General features: G+C 48.7%; 1 protein-coding gene and 1 long non-coding RNA gene across 7 annotated transcripts in view; one reads left to right on the forward strand and one right to left on the reverse strand.

Moving 5' to 3' along the window:
- DAPK1 (death associated protein kinase 1) overlaps positions 1-15,290 on the reverse strand; it is a 171,151-nt gene that overhangs the window by 69,720 nt on the left and 86,141 nt on the right. For all 5 annotated transcript variants that reach the window (XM_014826971.3, XM_044757003.2, XM_014826972.3 and 2 more), the window contains exon 3: positions 13,213-13,434. In XM_014826971.3, coding sequence (XP_014682457.1) covers positions 13,213-13,434 — 222 coding nt within the window. The remainder of the gene's footprint in view (positions 1-13,212; positions 13,435-15,290) is intronic.
- LOC123280273 (uncharacterized) lies at positions 12,117-14,409 on the forward strand. 2 transcript variants are annotated; one of them, XR_011497236.1, is made up of 4 exons: positions 12,117-12,312; positions 12,658-12,824; positions 13,252-13,447; positions 13,800-14,409. It is a non-coding gene; the product is annotated as an uncharacterized lncRNA (long non-coding RNA). The 2 variants fall into 2 exon arrangements; XR_006519075.2 differs by lacking the exon at positions 12,117-12,312 and having other exon boundaries at positions 12,638-12,824; positions 13,252-13,496.

Consider the following 15,290-nt stretch of genomic DNA (forward strand, 5'->3'; position numbering starts at 1 on the left):
CTGACATTCACCCAGCAGGTGGTGAAGCTCTCAGACCACTTCCTACCTTAGCTTCCCCTCTTCAAGCTCTCAAGAGCCTGGCCACTGACAGAAGACGGGGACTACAGTAGAGAAGGGGCATGGAGCTGGGTGCCTCCCACCGACCACCTAGGTAAAGGGAAGGGTGGGCAGCCTGAAACCCCACTCTGTTGGAAGAGGAGGCCCAGAGCAGAGGGCCATGCCCACCGGAGCCTCTAAGAAAGATGGAGATGGGCTCTGGATCTCTTTTTCAACAGCACAGTCAGCCTGGGCCAGGCCAAGGCTGGAGCAAGGCTGGCTGGATGCAGAATGCTATAATGGGCAAGGTGACTTTCCATTGTCTGAAGAGCTTACTTTCTTTCTTGCTTGATTTTTTTTCTTTGCATAGATGTTGACTGAGTGAGTACCTGCCCCATGATGGGCATTATTATACTAGATCAATGACAATCAGAAGCTTCAATCTTAGCCACCCACCTCTGACTGTCATTGGCATTCAGCATCATAAAGTCAGGCATATTGTATGTTCTCAGCTCCTGTCCCTTGGAATCCCATCAACCCTCCTTCTAGCCCACTTTTTGCCCCATCCTGTGCACCCAATTTAAACACATGGTCCTATGTCCCAACCCTTTCAGGCCCAAGGTGGAAATTAGCTAGGGTGACAAACTGCTCTGTTCTCAGGAGAAAAGGCTGCTTTCACAGGTCACAAATGATGCAGCGCTCTTGGCTTTGTCTCCTCCTTTCATCCCACTGTCCTTACTCTAGAAAGGCCCCTCACTGCTGTTCATTAAGATCTCCCAGCTGGTCTTCCTGACAGAATTCAGCTTTAACCACTTTTACCGGCACCGACCATGTGCTGGTATTCATGCCCTCTGCTAGAGGCTTGAGATAGAAAGACAAATTAGTAAAATGCTGGCACATGCCCTGGAAAGCTCACAGTCCACTACAGGAGAAAGACACACAAACATTTAAAACATAGTACAGTAAGTACTATAATCAACACACTTCTAAAAGGTGACGAAAACACAAATAAGAAAGCAATTAAAGCTAATTGGGGTAGGCAGGAAAGCCAAAGAGAGAGAGGGTGATGTGTGAGCTGGGCGCTGACAGATGAGCAGGAATCCTCCAGGTGGACAAGGTACATGCCAGGGAGAGGATGCGGCAGAAACAGCGGGTTGGGGGCGCCTGAGAACAAGGCAGAAGCTGGTGAAGGCAGGAGGTTCTGTGTGGGTTGAGCATCAAGGGCAGAGGCAAAAGGGGTGGAGGGGAAGCGGCTGGATATAAGAAGGTGGCCAGACGCAGGTTTAAAGATCCTACACCATTCTGTGGATCGTGGGCTTCATTCCGTGGGCAGGAGGGAGCCATCAGAGATATTTTCTAAAGCTTTACTGAACCCTAACTCACATACCATATAATTGTTTCTTTTAAAGTGTACAATTCAATAGTGTTTACATTTCATATAAGTCAAATCGTATGATATGTGGTCTTTCGAGACTGGCTTCTTTCACTTAGCATAACGTTTTCAAGGTTCATCCAGGTTGTAGCAGGTACTAATTAGCACCTCATTCTTTTTTATTGCCAAGTAACAGTCTACTATGTGGATATACCACATTTTGCTTATTTATTTATCAGTTGATGGACATTTGGGTTGTTTCCACTTTTTGGCTATTGGGAACAACACTGCTATAAACTTCAAGCGTAACTTTTTGTGTGGACATATCTTTCCATTTCTCTTGGGTGTAGTCTGAAGAGTGGAAGTGCTGAGTCATATGATAACATTTTGAACATTTTGAGGAATGGCCAAACTGTTTTCCAAAGTAGCTGAACCATTTTATTTCTCACTAGCAGTGCAATTACATTACATTACATTGTTACATTTTGGAGAATGTTCCAATTTCTCCCAAATCCCCACAAACACTTGATATTGTCTGTCTTTTTGACTACGGCCACCCTAGTGGGTGTGAAGTGGTCTCATAGTGGTTTTGATTTGTGGGGATACCTAATGACTAACGATATTGAGTATCTTTTCACATGTGTATTCATCAAAGATTTCTGAGTAAGAGAAGTAGCTGTTCTATAATAAATCTGAGGGCAAGCTAGACAGGAGAGAAACTAGAGGATGTTGTAATAATTCAGGGAAGAGTTAATGAGATGCTAGACCAGAGGAAAAGTATGAGAATGGCAATAAAGAGAGATTCAGGAGCATTTGCAGAGGCAGAACCCACAGAACTTAATGAAAGATTGGCTATGAGGCACAGTGGGGAGTTGAGGGGGAGAAGGAAGTGGCAAGGATGGTGCCAAGGTTTCCAGTCTGGGCAACCAGGATGACAGTGATGCCATGAACTGAGCCACAGAAGGAGAGGGGATAAGTAGGCTGAGAGGGGAGACTATGAGTTCAGTTTGGGGCGTGTTAAGTTCAAGGTACCTGGGGGAGATCCACTTGGATAGAGACGTTGAAGAGGCAACTGGAGAAGCAACTGTGGGGCTCCAGAGAGACCTAGAGATATAGCTTTAGGGATTACCAACATATTGGGACGTAACAGTCAAGTATCATGGGTTGCATATCTATTGAGGAATTTTGCAAACGAGGAAGCTTTGGCAGTCGTCCTTTCAGTGGCAAGTAGAGAGATGAAAAGTGGATTAAAGTGATCTGAAGAGGGAGTGAGAGTCAAGGAAGAAAGGGGCAGGTACAGATTGCTTCCCATCTCCATGAAAATCCTTTCCACTGCATCATTAGACACATGGAGGCGAAGGAGCATGGAGACAGCTCCCATCCATTCCGAGAGGGATGCAGCACGCGAGGGGTGGGAGAGGCAGGATGAACACAGCTCTCCTGCTGGAAGAGCTGCCCTGGCAACGGAAAGCCATAGAGCCAAGACTTCTACCCTGGCCCTCCGTGTCTCCACCTCCTCATTCCAATAAAGCTTTTAATAAAGTGAAAAATAGGGAAAACACAGGGGGGTCAGGCTTCAAAAAAATGTACTTCCTTTTTAAGAATCTGTAATGGGCACACAGCCTTTGAGAAAAGAGGGCATGAGATCAAATGGATCCCAACCATCCTGTGACAAATTGTATTCTTCAGTAGATTTCATCAGGGGGCGCCAGAAAGTTTGGATTCTAACTACTTAGTGTCCAAAGTACTACAGAACCAAGAGAAACCCTTTAAACCCAGAGCAAGATTACTTTCTATCTCTGGCTCCAAGTCTGTGCCCCACCCTTCTCCATTCAGTTCTGGGTGCAGGCAGGCTGCTCACAGAGACTGAACGAAAGGCTCTGTTGTCTTCTGGTCTGGTCTGGGCACAGCAGCAGCACAGGGAAGGAGAGCGAGGTCAACCTCACTTCCCCCTGCCAGGCTGCCATGGGTTGGCCCAGTCCCTCTACTGGGGGCTTAGCTCAGGTCAGGTGGTCCTCTCTATGAGGTTATCCTTTTGAGGTTCCCCAAGCCACTGCCCTTCTCCTCTTCAGGTCTAAGGGTGGTGAGAGCTCACAGCCATCACCACTCCTAGGGTGCATCCCCATCATGTAATTCTTTATCCCTTGGACACACCCCTGTTAACAGCCTCTTTATTAAATGCTCTTCAAACTTCCCTGTTTGTGTGCACCATCTGTTTCCTGGTAAAACCCAGACTGACTCAAACTCTAATGTTCAGAGTTTATTCCTTATTCTCTAGGAAACCTGGTCAAGATGACATTTCCTGAAGCCCAAGCAGGTAGATCAGCGTCTCACAAAGAAAAGCGTCTCCATCAAAGGTCAACTGGCTCTTGAGCACACATGACCCTTCCATCACATCACTTTGTTCTTCTTGCTCCATTGGACTTTCTGCACTTTTATTGGGCCGAGCCAGTCTTAAGCGCCACGGGCCAAAGCAGGACACGGTCTTGCCTTCAGAGAAACATACTGAGGAGGCAAATATGCACGTGCAGCCTTAACACCAGAGCCCTCACAAAGCCATCCCACCTCCTGGACTTCTTCTTTCCCACAGGAACACTAGGACACTTTCTGCCCTCTCCCAGCACCATGGAAAGGCCAACCAACAAGGGGCAAAAACAACACGGCTGCCAGAGGAGCAGCGCTGGAGAAAGAGACGGAAAGGTCTGCAAAGTCCAGGCTGGCTTTCAAAAGTCGTTCAGTCACTGCTTTGAAACTGAGGAGGACAACGTGGCTCCAGAAGGACCGATGCGAGAGAATCTCTGCCCAGGAGGATGGTCAAAGGTGACCGGCAGCCCTGCATGGGAGGGAAAGTAGGGCAGCCTTGCAACGTCCTCCTGCTCCAAAGTGGTCTTTTCATTTCACTCCCCCTCCCCCAGCCCCCAGAGAGGACGGCTTAGAGAAGATGGACAGTGGGCCTTCTAGGCTAAGTCCAACGGGGGCTTGGCAGAATTTTAGGACTCAAACAAAAAAATTCCATCCCCAAGAAGCTACTGTCTGAGAATTAGAATCCCCACCACCTATATCCGGATAGAAGGGGCACAGCCTTCCGAATGTGCAGGGTGGTGACAACACCACCCTCCTGGGGGCGCACCAGGTTTAAATGAGATAATGTAAGGCAGGGAACCACAGTGGCTGGCCCAAAGATCAGAGGGAGTGCAGCTTCCCTTTCTTCTCCACGGAAAGCCTCTCTTGTCCTTCACCTATGGACTCATGGAGGCTTGCAAAGATTCACACCAAACTGGAAGTACCTTAAAAGAAGCGACCATTCTTCCCTATGTTTCTGAAACAACCAATTCTACCTGAGTTTTCCCATCAAAATATTGGAAGAAAAAAGTTCCTGACACTTCTGCCATCTAGGGAAGGCCAGTCCTCTAGCCACACCTCACTCACAGCTAACTCTGTCAACACCGCAGCATTTGCGCCACCCTGCAGCCACGCCTGGCAACCACGGGCATTCAGAGGCCGGAAATGAAACCAACATATTGGAACGGAGCAGGCAGATGCTGACTGCGGTCCTACCCAGCTCAGAGGTTCCTCATGTGCATCACAGTAAATATGACCTTATTAAGAACAAGAAGATGAGGTAATATTCAGGTACTTGGAGATACAAATTAAGATAAAAAAGCAATACTGGTTATTTTAGAAGTATTTCTGTTTGCTTTTTAAACAATGTTTGCGATGACATGAGGCAGAAGGGAGGCTCCTAGGGGCTCCAGGATGGTCTGGAGAGATGGTTACTGACCATCCTCGGACACTAGCCTAATAAGGGAACCCCCCATGGCCTGTGCTCTGGGCGCTCTCTCCTCTGGAGCTCCAGTCGGCCGAGTCCCTCTGCTTCCTCTCTCCAAAGCTGACCCCAAGCACTCTCCCAGATGTCTGCGCACGGCGTACCTGGACATGGGTGCCAGATGACCAGCACTTAGGAAAGCCAGGTGGAAGGTTTGGGCTGAGCCTGGACCACCCAACTGGCAGCCCTTGGCCTGGGAGGGACCTGGGTTCTGGGGACAAAGAAGTGGCCGCGTGGTGCAGGGAGCCTGTGACCAGACGGCCTCCCCCATGCAGAGAAGAAATGGGAGCAGCAAGAAGAGGGAACAGAGCAAGAGGAGAAACCGCAGCGTCGAAAGGGTGAGTTGAAGCCACAATTCCACAGTTCCCTTCTGTCATGTGCTTTCGAGACGGTGGCTGGGAGAGTGGCTGGCCAAGACAGGAAGAAGAAGAAGATTTGCGACATGGCTCTGAGTTTCCAAGAGGAAGTGTGCACAATTCCCAGGGATTTAGACTATTCCAGAGTGTCATAAAGTCGAGTCTGTGGTCCCTGGGGTGGGGTCTAAGCCCGTGACGGGAGCTAGGGAAGTCCCCAGGGCTGGCTGGCCCCAGATTACTGAACCTTAACAATTACAATCACGGGTCCCTTAATAACGGGGTATGTTCTGAGAAATGCGTCATTAAGCAATTTCATCGTGTGAACATCATAGACCTAGACGGTCCAGCCTATACCTAGGCTGTATGGTACTAATCTTATGGGGCCACTGTTGTATACATGGGCCACCACTGACCTAAATGTTGTTGTGCGGCGTGAGACTGGATAGGTCTTTCTTGGAGAAAAGCAAAGATTCCAATACCTTCTGTCCTATATAACGTATATACAGCACAGAAAACATCAAGCCAGATACTAAAATTACGAATATATGATAAACATCATGATAGATCTATGAGCTCAGATACCACGTCATTGGTTTTTATGATCTCCATTGTCCCAATTTTTCTAAGACCATCCAGAAATCAAGTAATCCACTTGAGTAAGTAAAAATGCCCATTTAATAAACACTAAGGAAACACTGTTCAAGTGAACTGGCAAGAAGTCAGAGAGTGGGGGAAGACATACGCACAGGGTTTTATTTCTCTGAGAATGCCTGAATGGAAAATAACCTATTTTACAGGATTTAATTCTGTTGTGAAAGGTTGAGACTGTTGCCAAAAGCACTTCAGTTCTCTTTCTTGCCTAATAGCAGATATCTGAGGGGCCAGACGCCAAAAGTGCAACCCAGAACAGTTCTTGAAACTACCTTTGTGAATAAAAACAAAAGTGCAAAAAGTCAAAAGAGTTGGCTGGAGCTCAGAGAGGAGAGAACAAATGTAGCAGCAGAAGCAAGCATTTAAGAAATCGGAGTGTGCTTTGCGTCTTGTGAGGAGCGGGAGAGGAGGAGAGGACCTGTCGGGAGGGAAAGCCCCGGCATCAGGGCCACCTCATTAGCCAGCATTGCTTACGTCCGCACAACTGCACTCAGTCTAACGCAACTCTGCCCCTTTCCAGCTTGAAATCAGCGCTGAAAATCACGCATTCGCTTCTTGAAAGGCTTATACAACTCTAGATTTGCTGACAGCGCAGCACGAATTCATCCACTACATCTGCTGCGTTGATATACAATGAAAAGAACTCATTCATATTCTTATTGGTTTGCATCTTGCTTTAGCTAGGAAAGAGAGTGAGCCAACTTAACGATCCTGCATAGAGTGACCGAATATTGCACAAACGTTTGAAGGCAACTCAGCAGTTGTTAGCAATGGACAAACTGAATTCCAGAAATGATTAACTTAGCCAAAATCAAAAAGAGAACTAAAAAGCGGAGTTGTTTCACAGGTACAGAGTGTCAGTTTTGCAAGATGAGAAGTTCTGGAGGTCTGCTGCACAAGGTGCTATGCTAACACTACTGTACTGTCCACGTAAACACGGCTACGGTGGGCAGCTTTATGCCTTTTCCCACAATAAAAAAATTAATGTTACCTTTTTAAATTAAAAAAAATAATAGAATGCATTATTCATTCCACGTCCTGCACTTGGCTACAACCACAGCATATGCACTAATTAAACTGAATTTCCTGTCACTAGAGAGAGAGACAGAGAGAGAGAGAGAGAGAGAGAGAGAGACAGAGCGCCTGCGAGTGCCAGCTAAAAAAGGGTTACTCGGATTTAAAGAGCTGCTTTAAATTCCAAGCAGAGCAAATAAGGGGAAAACCTGAGGGTTGGAGAGCCCACACTGGCTTGATCTCTGGAACAATCTGCCACGCCAACACTCACACTGCACACTGCAATTCCCAGAGTGCTACTCTACAGATCTGACAGGTAACCATTCACACAGGTGAGCCAAAGCTATAAGGCGGCTACTCTGAGGCAGGTGGTGACGGGTGACCCAGCACGGCCAGCTCTCTCTCTGCCCAGCCGTCCGTGGGGAGGGAGGTTTACGCCTTGCATCGGTTCTCAGTTGCCTGATGGAACCGCCATGATCAGGTGTTCTCCTTTGCTTTTAACCAGCTTACAGAACTTTAGGTTAACATGTGAGTGGGCCCCCCATCTAGGAATTATCATTTCTATTCAGCTAGTGTTTCTGGCTCGTCTGCTGGGGCTGCAGTAGCAAAGGACCACACACTGTGGGGCTTAAACAACAGAAACGGAGTCTCACAGTTCTGGAGGCAGCAAGTCCAAAATCAAGGTGTGGGTTGGCGGTCCTGGTGGAGGGAGAATCTGTTCCAGGCCTCTCTCCTCGTAGCTTGTGGGTGGATCATTCCAACCCTCCATCTTCACCTAGCACCCTACCTGTGTCTCAGTCCTCACATGGCATCTTCTTCTCAGGACACCTATCATATGGGATCAGTAGCCCACCCTGCTCCTGTGTGACCTCATCTTAACTAATCACATCGGAAATGACCCTATTTCCAAATAAGGTCACATTGTGAGGTAAAGGGGGTTAGGATTTCAATGTATCTTTTTTGGGTGACACAATTCAACCTTTAACAGCTTCTTCTTCTTTTTGGTTTTTTTGCTGAAGAAGACTAGCCCTGAACTAACATCTGTGCCAGTCTTCCTCTATTTTATATGTGGGTCACTGCCACAGCATGGCTGACAAGTGTTCTGGGTCCACACTCCAGATCCAAAGCCATGAACCCAGGCCACTGAAGCAGAGCACACAGAACTTAACCACTATGCCATGTGGCTGGCCCCTATAACAGCTTCTTAAAAGATGAACCCCACACCAGCAGCATCAGCATCACCTGGGAATTTGTTTAAAATGCAAACCCTTGGGCCCTACCCTATACCCACTGAATCAGAAACTCTGGAAATGCATCCAAATAATTAAGAAGCCTTCCAGGAGGTTCTGATGCATGTTCAAGTCTGAGAACCACCATTTTAAACCATACTCTGCATTAAAAAAAATCATTTTGTAATGCTAAGCGTGTATCCTGCCCTTCCAACAGAACTGCTAGCCCTCTGGGCTGTCTGACTGCAGTACCACACCTTTCTTCCTCCACAGCAGCGATCAACTAGTACTTCCTGCCACATAAAGCAGGCTAGAATCTGGAGGCCTGGGCAGCCCACACATGGTCTTCAGGTAGGTTTTATTTTGTCTGCTCATGAGTACTATGAACTAATTGCCAACATTAAAAACCTAGATTACAGACTTGAAAAAACTGTAAGATCTGCCAACATTGGGTCCAAAATCTCACATGGCAACAGTCAACCAACTGATGGCTGCCTCTCTGAGGTAGGGCATGAGGGTTCCAGTTAAGCCGCAGTCCTCACCATTCCCAGACGTCTCTCTGACACTGGGGCTTCACGCAGAACAACCTCACTCATTTACACTGCCTATCTGGCCCCTAATGGCATTTGGATTTAAACCACGGCTGCACAGAGGGAAGCGAGACCGAAAAATGCATCACTCTCCACAGCCTGAAATACCTAGCTATTTCTGATCAGCAAGTTAGGATCGGAGTTCTAGAAGCCAGTGTCTCTGATTAGCACCGACTTTAAGTTCTGAGAGTTCAGCTTCACTTTTCATTAAGTAACAGGGCAAGTTATGAAATGACTCAAGCAGTGGAGACCAAAGTTTTGTAGTGGCCTGGCTGTGCGATGATGCGTGGGCAAGCAGAACTCAGGGAGAGGGGCGTTTGCACCGGCACGCTTTCTTCAGGGAGCCACGCAGTGTGGGGGACACGCAGCGTGCTTCTGTGCATCACACTGCCCCCTCCATGTCCATGCTCCGCTGAGCCCAACAGCAGAGTGGCTGTGAAGAGGTGACCATCCAGTGAAGCAAGTGGGGAAAGTCCCTCTCGAAAGCTACTTCCAGGACATACAAAATTTTTAAAGAGCAGATCCAGACCAGGATTTAACAACTGTGCCTTTAACATAGACACCAAACCGTTTCTGTACAAAGGACAGAAAAGATCCCATTTCTGTGCCTCGCGCCGGTCACGCGGGTGGCTGGTGAAGCCGGGAGCAGAGCGGTGTTGGGGCCCCTTTACCTCTGCAGTGAGAGTGGGCCTGGAGTTTGGAGGCGAGAACTCACACACACGAGCGGGGACAGGCACACGGTTCCGACGAGGGCACAAGCCTGAAGGGAGCTGGACTCGCCCCGGAGTTCACCCCAAAGAATACAGCGACAGTACAGCCACTCAGAGAGGCCAACCCAGAGGGTCCAGACAGGTGGCCCCATTACGTCACAGGGCTATTTTCTGACAAATTCCTAAATTTCATTCTCTCCTTAACTGCCACTGTACCGCAGCAGTCCTAAGAAAGGAAAGAGGAGATGGAATATGCCACCAATGACTAAATTTGCCTTTAAAGCTACTGGAACTTAGAACAACGATAATTTTCGCAAAGGCAAAGAGGACTGTTTCTCCCAGGCAGACCTAATATTTTGAATAGTCTATCAAAAATTATAACAGCTCTCCACAGCAAAATAACTATATACAAAAGGGAGCAGGCTTGTGATGTGGAAACAAAGGTGCCCTTTCCTTCCTTGGTACTCATACTACCACATTAGCCAGGGTTCTCCGGAAAACGGAACCAATAGGATGGACATACACATAGAGAGAGAGAAAGGGATTTATTATACGGAAGTGGCTCACATGATCATGGAGGCTGACAATCCAAGAGCTGCAGGGTGAGTCAGCAGGACCCCAGGAGAGCTGATGTTTCAGTTCCAGTCCAAAGGCAGGAAAAACCAATGTCCCAGCTCAAAGGCCATCAGGGAGGAGGAATTCCCTCTTATTCAGGGTAGGGTCAGTCTTTTTGTTCTATGTGGGCCCTCAACTGATTGGATGAGGCCCACCCACCTCAGGAAGCCAATCTGCTTTATTCAGGCTACTGTTAATCTCATCCAGAAACACTCACAGACACAACTAAGGAAATGTTGGAGATGTTTTAGCACCCCATGGCCTAGGCAACTGACGTACGAAAGTAACCATCACTACCCCCACATGCCTGGTGGTTGAAAAGGCAAGGACAATCAGCCCACAGGAAACGCTAGAACCTGTGAAGAGCAAATACGCAGGGAAGAGAAACACAGGTCTGATGCTCTTGCTGAGCTCGCTGAACTGTCATTCAGGGTCACCACGCGATGGCCTAGGTAAACTGCGTGTCACTATGCACCTCCTAGAATGCCTGCAATCAAAAACAAATACTGACAACGCCAGGCGCTGGTGGAGCCATTGGGACTCTCGCCCCTCGATGGAAGGACTGTTACATGGCTCAGCCACTGTGGAAAACAGCGTGGCAGTTTCTTATCAAGTGCGACGTACGCTGACCACACAGCTTAGCAATCCCACTCACAGGTACTTACCCCAAGGAAACAAACACTTACGCTCACACACAAACCTGTGTGTGAACGTTTACAGCAGCATCACGCATGCTCACCCAACACTAGAAACAACCCACCGTCCTTCAAGGGCAAGTGCACCAACAACCATCCGTGCAGTGGGAGCACTCAGCAATGAGCAGGAGCACAGGCTCACGCACGACTCTCAAAAGCGCTACGCTCAGGGAAAGCAACCAGCCTCAGAACAGTGAAGACTATCTAATTCTACTTATACGGAATTTCAAAAAGACAAAACTACAGCGATGGACAAGAGCTCAGTGGTTGCTGGGGCCTAGGGGTGGAGGATGGGGTGACTGTGAAGGGATAGTACCCACGAGTTTTCGGGGTAATGAGACTGTTCTGAACCCTGATTTCGGTGGCGGTTACAGAAATCTACACGGTTAACTTTCACAGAATTATACAACCCCCTTCCAATGTCAAATTTATTGTATGGTAATTTTAAAAGTTTAAAAATCAAACGGTAAAAAAATAATCATATGTCGCCCATTTTATGTATAGAACGGGTGGGAAATATCTGTGGAAGGGGGTCAGTCAAGAGAAGCTGAATGTGGAATGTAGACATGCAGGGGGGAGCGAGAAGACAGTACTCACAGGCCTCATTCATACAGTTTGAGAGAGAAAGGGGATAAGCGACATTCTTGAGTCACTGGGCACAACCTGGTAATTCTCCGAACAGGCAAAACAGCTGTGATTTGCAACATTTCTTTCCCAGGAACTTTGGATTCATGGTCTCTTCTAACAGCCGCAAGGAAGGAAATTTAGGCTTAGAGATGGTAAAGGATTTGCCCTGGATTCTGATCTCGGTCTGTCTGGTTCCCGAGTCGCCACACGCAGCCACAGCGAGGACCATATCTTGGTTCCTCTCTGCACTCCAGCAGGCCCCTCAAAGTCCTGCTCTTCCTTTAAAGGGGGGGTAGGGGGGCCGTGCCCCCAGGGAACATGTGGCAAGGTGTGGAAACAGTTTTGGTTGTCACAGCTAGGGGGCAGGGTGCTAGAGTAATCTGGGGGTAGAAGCCAGAGATGCTGCTAAACATCCTACAGCATACAGGACACCTCTGAACAAAGAACGATCCAGCCCCCAATGCCCCCAGTGCAGAGGCTGAGAACCTCCGGGTGTAAAGGAAGGCAGGCAGGAAACACGTCCAGGAGCCAGATGCGGGGCGAGGTGCTTTTAATTTCTCATCTCACTTATCTCCTCAAGACCCTCTTGAGGTAGGTGCTGTTAACCCCAATTTGTAGTGAAGGAGGTCACAGCTCAGGCCCCTAAAGGAATGCGCCCAAATCTCAGTGGCAGACAAGCACCTGTGGCCCCCAGGCCCCGCTGGCAAGGCGGGAACATCGGCAGTGCGGTGCCCCAGGGTGGCCGGCCCTCCGCAGACCTCCCTCCACTTCCTCTCTTCTCATCTCAAAAACCCCCCTTAGCCCTGAGATCGGCAAACGAGGCGGGCTGCTGGGCCGGCAGAAGGGCCAGTGTGAACGTCAGAGGCTCCGGGAGCTGGGCCGGGTCTGTCAGCACTGAGACCTGCCCAGGACTGACTGGTTTGCCTTGTTGTTTAGGGCACCAACGTCTCCTCCGTGCAAAGAGCCCAGACACACCCAGCTGCAGTCCTGGCCGCCGGGCTCTCCGGAGCAGGAGCCCTGGAGCCGCAGCAACGCACCACCATTGCTTTCCCAGGCGACCTCTGATGGGCAGGGTGCCCAAGGACACAGCCAGGGCTTTCAAGGCAAGTCCGGGAGCACCTCTGAGCCATTCCCTTCACTTTCCCCTTTCACATAACTAGCGTTGACAGTTCCAACAGCTGGAAACGGGGGTGTGTGTAAGACAGAGCAGAAGGAGAGGAGAGGGGAGGGGAGACCGGGAGAGAAGCGGGAGAGATGGAGAAAGCAGAGGGAAGGCAGAGGGACAGTGTGAGAGGAGCATAATAAAACTCAGAGAAGGGACGGGGCTCAAGACAAACAAAGAGCACCTCCAGGACGCAGGAGCCTCCTGCAAACGAGGGGGCACCCTCCTGCAAACGAGGGGGGACCGCGTTAAGTGAAGCTGTTCTCAGACTAGAGTGGCGGAGGCAGACCCCAGGGGTGGGGAAGGGGCGGGGAAGGGGCGGCACTCACAGCTCCAGGATGAGGACGACGTCGGTCTTGCTCTCGTAGACCTCGTGCAGGGTGATGACGTTGGGGTGCCGGATCTCCTTCAGGATGCCAACCTCGCGCTCGATGTCCTCGCGGCTCACGCCGCGCCGGCTGGACCTGGTCCTCCTCTTCTTGATGAACTTGGCAGCGTACTGTAGCCCGGTGCTCTTCTCACGGCATTTCTTCACGACTGCAAACTGCCCGCTGAGGAGAGAAGGTGCGGGAAGGTCACGGGTCATTTACGTGGACTTTATCTTTCCTGAAAGGTAGGATCTGTGCAAGGATGCGGCACGGGAGCACCAGGGCATTGTGAAAGGTCCAAATTGTGGGAAATTCACAAACTTAAAGAGGAATAGTTCTTAATTTATGTATTTCAGTTTCATTAAGGCTGTTTCTTTATGGATAATGTTGCAAGGAATACAAATTATTTTCTTGAATTTTACTGACTAGGTATTAATGCCTCCACTTCTGCGCTCTCCTCCTTCCCTCCCATGTCATATTCGGGACGGAAGGAGGAAGGAGCTCCGATCCCACCTCACTTCTGACAAGCTCTTTGTTTGTCTGTCTAGGAAAGCAAAGGATGGAGACCAGAGAATGGGTAGAAAAATATACAGGGCCTTGCCTTTGATGACATATTTCTAGCACCAATATTGATCAACTGAAACAGTGAGAACAAAAACACTACATCCTTTGGTGACTCTGCAGGAACCGAGAAGCCATATGTACTAGGCATTTGTTGGTATCTGGACTTCTCCAGTATCACCTCCCTTCTCTTCCTGTCCCAACAATATATCTAGGGATCCTGTGGTTCTGGGAAGCTGACTCCACCCTCACCTAGAAATATGGATCACGTGACCTAAGCTAGGCCAACCAGTGCACTATAGTTTCCTGGCTCTGCTGAAAGACACAGGACCTAAGTAAGACTTTCTGGAAAATGCAGAGACAAAGACTTTTTCTGCGACTCTTTTCTCTTCTGGATGTGAACACTGAACTACATGACAGCAAAAGCTGCTGCCAGCCATCTACACAAGGGGACCCTCTCTTGGTTTAAAACCAACCATTGTAGGGGCAGAGCTGGTAGAAGGAAAGAAACTAGGTCTGGATCAACCCTAGTCTGAAGCCATCTGCCTTTGGATTTTCAGCAACATAAGCCAATAAACTCCCTTTATTACTAAAGCCAGTTTGATTTGGGTTTTCTATTTTTGCAGAGGAAAGGATCCCTTATGCCACAGCACATAACCAGATCTTCCTACCCATACATAAAAGAATATAATAGCAGAACTTAACACAAAATAATGTGAATATGTAAGCAGGTGAGATCTTGCAAGGGAAGCAGGCTACCCTGAAAGTAAGTGAAACACAAGGAAAAACCCTTCCTGTATGGGCACGGGCACCCTCACTTCTTCCCTAGCGCCCAAGGCGGGGTGGACGCACCCAGTACAGGAGCTGCACCTTTCTCGTCACCTGCTGCACAACTGCGTGTGGAGAATCATCACAGTTATTTTTAGCTAGCTATATTCTCCACACGTGAAGACAACAGGGGAAGAGAAAATCAAATTAAGGGTAATATTTCAATGTTACAGAATGGATACTTTATGGGGCCGGCCTGTGGCCGAGTGGTTAAGTCCGCGCGCTCCGCTGCAGCGGCCCAGGGTTTCGCTGGTTCAGATCCTGGGCACAGACATGGCACAGCTCATCAGGCCGTGTTGAGGCGGTGTCCTACATGACACAACTAGAAGGACCTGCAACTAAGATATACAACTACGTACTGGGGGGATCTGGGGAGATAAAAGCAGGAAAAAAAAGATTGGCAATAGTTGTTAGCTCAGGCGCCAATCTTTAAAAAAAATGGATACTTTAAAACGTTACTCATTTACTTTAGCAGCAGGAGGCCAGTGAAGAAAAAACACCTAGTGAAGGATTATTTTTATGGCAGTGTCAACTTTTTTGCATGGCAGGTTATTAATATCCCCGTCCCCGCACAGCAGGATGGCAGAGAAGCTGAGGAATGAGTCACACTGGAAGGCTAACATCGACTGCCCGTAAACTCGCCACCTTAG

This window comes from Equus asinus, chromosome 23, assembly GCF_041296235.1.
Source record: "Equus asinus isolate D_3611 breed Donkey chromosome 23, EquAss-T2T_v2, whole genome shotgun sequence".
NCBI lineage: Eukaryota > Metazoa > Chordata > Mammalia > Perissodactyla > Equidae > Equus > Equus asinus.